Source organism: Bison bison, unplaced genomic scaffold (genome assembly GCF_000754665.1).
Source record: "Bison bison bison isolate TAMUID 2011002044 unplaced genomic scaffold, Bison_UMD1.0 scf7180017864316, whole genome shotgun sequence".
In the NCBI taxonomy this organism is placed as follows: Eukaryota; Metazoa; Chordata; class Mammalia; order Artiodactyla; family Bovidae; genus Bison; species Bison bison.
Genome location: NW_011494888.1, coordinates 3,077,063 through 3,085,981, shown reverse-complemented (window position 1 = coordinate 3,085,981; position 8,919 = coordinate 3,077,063). Strand labels below are relative to the sequence as shown.

The 8,919-nt window shown below is 48.6% G+C and overlaps 1 protein-coding gene across 1 annotated transcript in view; it reads left to right on the top strand.

The window, feature by feature from the left end:
• Window positions 1-8,919, top strand: part of LOC104997852 (palladin-like) — a 187,035-nt gene that overhangs the window by 160,100 nt on the left and 18,016 nt on the right. Inside the window, exons 6-7 of the mRNA XM_010852791.1 lie at window positions 2,615-2,756; window positions 3,816-3,839. Of these exons, the coding sequence (XP_010851093.1) occupies window positions 2,615-2,756; window positions 3,816-3,839 (166 nt within the window). The remainder of the gene's footprint in view (window positions 1-2,614; window positions 2,757-3,815; window positions 3,840-8,919) is intronic.

The window sequence follows — 8,919 nt, the reverse complement described above, 5'->3', positions numbered from 1 at the left end:
AGGGCTGCAGAACTCCTCCAGGCCAGCCTCAGCCCATCCTTGTCCCAGCAGCATGGCCCAGCTCCTGGGGCAGAGACCCCAGCACAGTGTCCCCTTCACCCCAAAGGAAGCCAGGAGGCATGCTCGGAGCCTAATAGAGAAGGAAACCAGGAGTCCACGTTTTTCTAAAGCTTGAGTTTTTAACTCGCAAACAGCAGAGTGGCTGTCCCTGCCTGCGGTGCGGGCCTCTCCCTCCTCACGGATGCCTGCAGCACCCTTCTCCTGGGGGCCGTGCCCCTCCCTGCCCTGATCCGTCCTTCGGGGGCCTGGGCGCTGCCAGTCCTTGGGCACCTCCATCCGTGTCCCCCCATGCCCCTGGTGGGCGTCCCTGGGGCTGAAGCCGGGGCCACTGACCTGGTGGGGACAGCAGCTCGTGGGCCCCAGGGACACCCTCAGGGCCAGGAGAGCGGCCACCCCGGTGGCATTTCTCCCTGGAGCCGTGGACCTTGCAGGGAGACTTGGTACCAGGTGGACCCAACAGCACACGATGCCCTCCTGTGGACCTCAAACCCCCAGGGCCCCAGACCAGCCTTCCGACGTCAGCCGTGCTGATGTGGCTTTGGTCAGGAGAAGCAGCTCACTCAGGAGGAGCCATGTGGCAGACCTTGGAAAACTACAGAGACCTGTGTGTGTGATGTGCCTTGTTTCTACCCAGGTCCTACCTTTGTGATTTTCCAGTGTGAACAGTATGCACAATCCTAAGAGGAAACTAGAGGCCCCTAGGTGTCTGGAAGCTCACACGTGAAGAGTATTTGTGAAGTGTCTGTAATGTGCTGTGAATGCTCCCTGGACACACCGGGGACGTCGATGACTCCATCCTCACCAGCTGGACCCCGAGGGCAGCATCTTGCCTGCTGACCTGCAAAATACTGCTCTCTGGACTAATCAGAAAGTGGAAGTCAGTTTAAAACCAGAAACTTTTCTGCATTTAAAACTAAGAATGAAGTGAGAATGGACTCAGAAGTAGGTAATAATATTCACCTTTTTGTTTACCAAAAAAGGCCTTTAGCACCAAAATTCTCACCAAGTACATTAGACTTTCCTGCTTCTGCCCACATTGTGGACTTCCAGGGTTTCCACGGGGCCACAGCACACGCACTGAAGGCCAGTTGGTACAGGATCTGTTTTTCCCCAGCATACCATTGGCCATCTCTTGAGGAAAATGTAAAATAAAAAGCAAAAATGGAAACAGAAAAAAAAAAAAGCATACTTCCTAATGTGAATTTGTTTCCTTTGGTTCTATGCATAATCATTTATTGTATCTGACTTCCTTCAAGAGCTGTTCATGTCCTTTATCAGATGCGATACCCTGTACGCACACATGTAGGTAGTAGAAAGTTTCAGTGGGCCCATGTCCAGGGGAAGAAGGCAAGGGAGGCACCTGGAAGGGCCAGTTATTCCTTTGGTTTTCAGTAGCCAGTTTACAAGCTTCAGCTCTTTGCATCTGTGAAGCCACACTCGTTTCTGGTTTCTGGTCTGTTGGGCTGTAAAAGTTTATTGGTCTGGAGCTGGAGTGGGTGGAGCATCAGGGGACAGTGCTGGTCAGGGGGAGGAGGCAAGGAAGGTCAGGTGGGGGAAGTGCTCCCGTTTTATTTCGCTCAGAACCTGCAGGTGAATGGAATCTGGAAAGAGGTACTGGCGCACCTATCTGTGGGGCCGCAGTGGAGACACGGACATTGAGCACAGACTTATGGACCCAGGGAGCAGGTCTGGGAGGAAGGAGAGGGTCAGACGAGTGGAGAGTGGTGTAGAGACACATACACTACCATAGGTAAAATAGATCGCCAGTGGGAGATTTGCAGTGTGACTCAGGGAACTCAAACCAGGGCTCTGTGAAAACCTAGCAGGGTGGGATGGGGAGGGAGGTGGGAGGAAGGTTCAAGAGGGAGGGGGTATATCTATACCTATGGTTGACTCATGTTGATATTTGGAAGAAACCAACACAATATTGTAAAGCCATTATCCTTCAATTAAAAATAAATTTAAGTATTAAAAACACAAAAGAACCTGCAGATGAGGAAATGCCAGCCCTCCTTCTGGTGCAGCTGCCCCAGGACACTGGTGGACAGAGGCGGGTCCTGGGGGAAGGTCGGAGCTTGGGGCACAGATGGGAGACCCAGGTTCAGTCCCTGGGTTGGGGAGATCCCCTGGAGAGGAGCATGGCGACCCACTCCAGTATTCTTGTCTGGAGAATCCCATGGACAGAGGAGCCTGGCGAGCGCCTCTGGTGGACACATGGCATCTCCTTCCCCTCCTGTCTGGTCCCCCAGGATTCTACCCCCAGATGGAGCATGGGTGCATTGCATGAGTGCATCCTCATGTAGATAAAGACAGGTCACGCCGACACTGAGAAGTTCCACGGGTGATGGAGCCCATGCACTGCAGAGCGGGCCCCAGGACCTCCTGCACTTCATCACTGGGGATACAGTGCTCTCCTGACCTGAGGAGGGGTTCGTGGGCATGGTGCACACCCTGTGCTTGCTCCTCTGAGCTTGGGAAGTGTTCCTCTGTGTCATGAGGCCGTGCTGTGTGGCTGTGTGAGCCCAGACCTGACGGGTGTGTCCCGGTGTTTCAGGAGCTGCAGAACATCTGTGCGTCCGAGGGCCAGGTGGTCGTGCTGGAGTGCCGTGTGCGTGGCACACCCCCGCTGCAGGTCTGCTGGTTCCGACAAGGCAGCGAGATCCAGGACTCACCAGACTTCCGGATCTTACAGAAAAGTAAGGAGAGGGGCCCCCTCACAACACTGCCCACAACACCACCCCCGGGTCTGACCAGGCCCTTGTCTCCAGTCCAGGAGAACCAGGAAGGGTTTAGTCACTGACATGCATGGATTTCTTCTTTGTTTCCTTTTTTTGGGGGGATTTTATTACTTTTAAATTATTTTTTTATTCCTCCCTCTTGAACCTTCCACCCCAGACCACCCCTCTAGATATTTTTTAATTTTTATTTTTATTAAAATGTAGTTGATTAACAATACTGAATTAGTTTCAAGTGTACAGTGAAGTGATTTAGCTATACATATACATACATCCGAGCTTCCTTGGTGGCTCAGATTTCAAAGAATCTGCCTGCCATGCAGCAGACCCCAGTTTGATTCCTGGGTTGGGAAGATCCCCTGCAGAAGGGGTAGGCTACCCACTCCAGTATTCTTGCCTGGATAATCCCAAGGGCAGAGGAGCCTGGCGGGCTACAGTCCATGGGGTTGTCCAAAGAGTCGGACACGACTGAGTGACTAAGCACAGCATACATACATCCATCCTCTTTTGGACTCTTGCTCCATATAGGTCACTACAAAGTACGGGGTAGAGGACCCTGTGCTGTACAGGAGGCCTGGTTGTGTATCTGTTTATGGACAGTGGTGTGAGGTACATAGATTTGTGATCCCAGAGTGAGGGGACTTGGGCTCCAGCATGTTAAAGCCATCCTGCTGGCTGTGGGCCCTCACACGCCCTGACTGAGGTTTTGTTTTCTTCTTCCTCAAAATCGCAAATCCACATTTGAATTCAAAGTTGGGCCAGTCATCTTAGGAGGCTCTGAGCCTTCTGTGAACCGCAGTTGAAAACCTTGCTAGTGAGAGCTGTTAAGGGAATTTTAGTTTATTTATGGGAATATAAATTGATCTACCATCCCTCTTTCTTGTACGACGGGGCTTGTCTGCAGTGTTTCTGCAGACATGTCCTAGACAAGGTCACAGGAAAGGATGAGCAGGTTTAGTATGAACGGAAACTGACTCTAATGCTCTGTTTTGATTTCTTTTTTTCTCATGTGTTGAACAGAACCTCGATCCACAGCTGAACCTGGTAAGAAGCTTTTTCTTTTTTTCTGTCTGCTAATGTATCTTCAGTTTCAATAGTTCTTTGTTTCCGTTTTAAACCACATGCAGAACAATGTTTTTGCAGTTCCCTGGAAATGTGAAACCCCCTTACAGACAATATCTTCTTTATTGTGGGGTCTGCACACTGCATTTTACATCCAGTTGTTTTATTAGTGAAACATTAAGTTCCTTTCAGACAAGAAGATTGCGCTCAGTGACTTAAGTCTTTTAAAACCATGGTCTTTTATACTCAGAAAACAAACTAAGCTAGAGATGAAAAAGCATGCTGCTAAGACGCGGCACATTTCTCCTCAACAGAAGACACCACCAGCCAGACCGCAGCCTGGAGATGTGTCTCCTGAGAGAGCAGCCTGAAGGTGTTGGCAGAGTGACCCCAGGGTCTCTCTATGCTCCCTGAGGGTCCGCAGAGTGACCCCAGGGTCTCTGGGTGCTCCCTGAGGGTCCGCAGAGTGACCCCAGGGTCTCTGGGTGCTCCCTGAGAGTCAGCAGAGTGACCCCAGGTCTCTGTGTGTGTGTGTGTCCTGAGGTGTCAGCAGAGTGACCCCAGGGTCTCTCTGTGCTCCCTGAGGGTCAGGAGAGTGATCCCAGGCTCTCTGTGTGTCCTGAGGGTCAGCAGAGTGACCCCAGGGTCTCTGTGTGTGTGTATCCTGAGGGTCAGCAGAGTGACCCCAGGTTTCTGTGTATCCTGAGGTGTCAGCAGAGTGACCCAGGGTCTGTGTGCTCCCTGGGGTGTCAGCAGAGTGACCCCAGGGTCTCTGTGTGTCCTGAGGGTCAGCAGAGTGACCGCAGGGTCTGTGTGCTCCCTGTGGTGTCAGCAGAGTGACCCCAAGGTCTCTGTGTGTCCTGAGGTGTCAGCAGAGTGACCCCAGGGTCTGTGTGTGTCCTGAGGGTCAGCAGAGTGACCCCAGGGACTCTCTGTGCACCCTGAGGTGTCAGTAGAGTGACCCCAGGCTCTCCGTGTGTGCGCCCTGAGCTGTGAACACTTCCTGTGCTGCAGCAGGGTAACAGTGTCTCAGCCTGTGGTGTCTCACTCACACATCCCTGGCCTCATCAGAGCCGTGTGCTCCAGCATCCGGGTCTCCTGCCCTCTGCCTCACTCTTCTCATTCTCGCCTGTCTTCTCACAGACAAAACTGACATCTAAAGAGAAGCAAGATTTCTGTCACGTGTTTCCTAGCAGGTCCTCCTGGAGGACACTGTCTCAGTGTTTTTCCCAGCAGTGACGTCACAGGCTTCCGTCTTCTTGCTGAAGGGTAGGAATGATATGTCTCTGCTTCACCACGGTTGCGTCTCTCAGGAGCCAGACTCGGCTCTGGCCCTCCTTGGAGAGCTTGGAGGCTCCTGGTCAGAAAGGCTGTGGTTGGTCCCGAAGCTCTCATACCCCAGCAGAGGCCCTGAGGGGCAGAATGTGAGCCAGTTAGGATCCAGCCATGAGGGATGCTCAGAGCACCCTGAGGGGAGACTGGAGTGGATCTGATGCCTTCCACTTTCTTTTAAATCTTTACTGGACAGCAGGTGATTTACAATACTGTTAGTTTCTGCTGTGCAGCAAGGTGAATCAGCTATATGTTCACAGACTACAGGCCATGGGGTCTCAAAAAGTCAGATACGACTGAGCAGCTAAGCACAGCACACACATATATCCACTCTTCTTCAGATTCTTTTCCCGTATTGGTCATGATAGAGTACTGAGTAGAGTTCCCTGCGCTATCCAGCAGGTCCTTACGTGTACTGTTTTGTGTGTACTAGTGGGTACATGTCAGTCTCCATCTCCCAGTTTATCCCTTTCCCCCTTTTCCCCTTCGTAACCATAAGATTATTCTCTACACCTGTGAGTCTACTTCTCTTTTGTAAATCAGTTCATTCATACCATGTATTTGGATTTCATGTATAAGCAGTATCATATGATGTCTTTCTCTGTCTGACTTCCTTCACTCAGTATGACAATCTCTAGGACCATCCTCGTTGCTGCAGACGGCATTATTTCATTCTTTTTGTGGCTAATATTCCACTGAATGTATGTGCCACATCTTTTTTTATCCACTCCTCTGTCAGTGGACATTTAGGTTGTTACCTTGTCTTGGGCTTCCGTTGTAGCTCAGTCAGTAAAGAATCCGCCTGCCATGCAGGAGACCCAGGTTCGATTCCTGGGTCAGGAAGATCCCTTGGGGAAGGAGATGGCAACTCACTCCAGTATTCTTGCCTGGAGAATCCCATGGAAAGAGGAGCCTGGCAGATTATAGTCCCACGAGGTTGCCAGAGTTGGATATGACTGAGCAACCAAACTACTAACCAGTACTATATCTTGGCTATTGTGAATAGTCCTGCAGTGAACACTGGGGCGCAGGTATTGTTTTGAATTATGGTTTTCTCTGGATATACATCCAAGACTGGGATTGCAGTAAATTGCCCCAATTTACATTCCAGCCAGCAGTGTAGGAGGCTTCCCTTTCCTCCACATCCTCTCCAGCATTTTTTGTTTGTAGACTTTTTGATGATGGCCATTCTGACCAGTGTGAGGTGATACCTCATTGTGGTTTTTATTTGCATTTCTTTAATAATTAGCGATGTTGAGCATCTTTTCCTATGTTTTTTGGACATCTCTTTTTTGGAGAAATGTCTGTTTAGGTCTTCCATTTTTGATTGGGTTGTTTGTTCTGTTGGCATTGTGCTGTATAAGCTGTTTGTATATCTTGGAGAGGAATCCCTTATCACTTGCTGTGTTTGCAGATATTTCCTCCAGTTCTGCAGGTTGTCTTTTCATCTTGTTTCTTGTTTCTTCTGCTGTGCAAATGCTGATCTGACGCCTTCTTGTTCTGCGTTGCTCCCAACCCAGCGCCCACACGTATAGTCCCCACGGCAGGTGCTGTGGTCACTTTCCAAATTACAGAAACACAACTGCATATTTTGTCTGTGACATGGTTTCATATAAAATTGATGCTGTTTAATGATCATGCTGTTCCCTGATAGAGGGAACTTCTGAGGCTCAGGCTCCTGTGTGAACTGGTGTGGAAACCCTATGGGAGTTAGGGCACATCTCTTACATTGCTATTTTAAGTAGACTAGATAGATGAATGGATATAAACACAGGAATCAAATTTCTCCTTTACCCACAAGAAAGTTTGTATGAACAAATCTATGGAGAAGGTTATCTCTTGATACTTTATTTATTTACAAATAAAACTAAAGTCTTGGGCCAAACATTCTGAAAGTATTTCTGGTGGAATGGATTAAGAGTGCTTTTGAGGTTGCATTTTGGATTCTGTTTGAATTCATGCGACTCTTTCATCGTGTTTGAATTCTGTTTGAATTCATGTAACTTCTTTCATCATGTTTTATCCATTGTCATCACCTACACAGGTGATGTAATTTATTAAATGTCTTTCGTGATCTGTGTTGGAAAATCATAAACTAAGCATCATCTGAAAATTCAAAACACTGGTTAGAAATGGCATAGCTCAGTTTCTGAGTATGTGTGTGTTTGAAAATTGAAAACAGTATGCCAACTAAGAAGGATTTAGTGACGAGGGAGAGAAACTCCACACACTCCCACGCCTCACACAACATACATGCCTGTCTGTTATGTTTGCTGTTTTGCTTCTAGAATTTGGTTGAACTATTCAGTGAAACCAGTGCTGAGCAGCTTCATGGGGTAGTCTGACCTCTAGAATGTCCTTGAACGCTTTTGGGTTAGTGACAAATCATGCCAGGGAGAGCAGGATACGGAAGGCCTTCCTTATAATCGGCACATCCTCGGAACGTATGGAAAAGTCCACCCTTTCTGTGCTCGCTCAAGTTTCCTATTTTTCTTTTCCCTTCGATTTGATCTGGAAGCATTTAGGAATACAGATTCCTTCATTCCAACCACAATAATAGCATTTGCTGAAGACAAGTATCAGTATTTTTTTGGTCGAATAGTATTTCAAGCAAATCTGTCAGCGCAAGGCAAACCACACATATAGTCATCAGTTATGGAAAAAAACACAACTAGTCTTCTCTGACCTCTGTAATTCCTCCACAATTGTGTTCCTCACAACACAGCTGGATTGTTCCTTTCTTTCATGGAGGACTATTACAATATTTGGCTTCAGGACTCTACCCTTGGCATGGAGAATTACATAAAATCCATAAACATGAACAACAATCCCAGTGACCGCTTACATGAGCTGTTGAGTTAGAACTTCACAACAAGCAAATATTAACACATATTTGGAGCTGAGCAGTGTCCTGGCTTGCCTGACAAAACCACATATGATTATGATTCCTTTACTGGGAGGCGGAGGTCTAACATTGACCTTGAAGTTGACTGATGCTTCCCGGGTACAAAACTCAACTTGTATTGAACCTTCTATTTTCCTTAAATGACTGGATGGATAGCTCCATCCCACGGACAGACCTGTGAGCTCTTTAGCCTTTTGGAATGTATGTAGGAACTGGTTTCCCCCCTGGCTACTTTTTAGCCACTGTTTCATGGAGAGGAGATAAATTTTGTTAAAGGACTAGGTTGAGGGTGGTCTCCAAATGCCAAGATGTAAAATGGCTGAGATTCAGAATGCATCCAGCCTCGCCCCACTTCCTGACCCACGCACTCTTGTGCTGTCCTCCCTGGCTGGCCTCTTCCCTTCCTTTCTTTCCCGGTTTGCCCCCTCACTTATTTGTATGTCTCTTTTTCTCTTCTCTTCACTCTCCTTCCTTTCTCTTATTCGTGGGTAAGATAAAGACCTGGAAATGAAACTGAAATTCACGTGCCTGGCCGCAGCCCCTGGAGGGGTTAGATGTTTAGATAAAGAAGGAAATAGCCAATTCCCTCCAGTTGTGTTACTCAACGGAAGCAGGTTTTTCTCGTCACTCCTGTGCTGCGTCAGTCTGATGTGTCTCCACTGCCTTCCTGTCTAGACAGAGGTCTGCCTGCATCCCCATCTCCTCAGCAGCTCAGTCCACAGCAGTCAGTGTGCTCAGGACCCACATGTCTCTCAGAGAGCCTGCCCCAGCCTCCTTAACATACTGACCTTATCCTGATGGAGTCCTTCAGAGACCTGTGGGTCC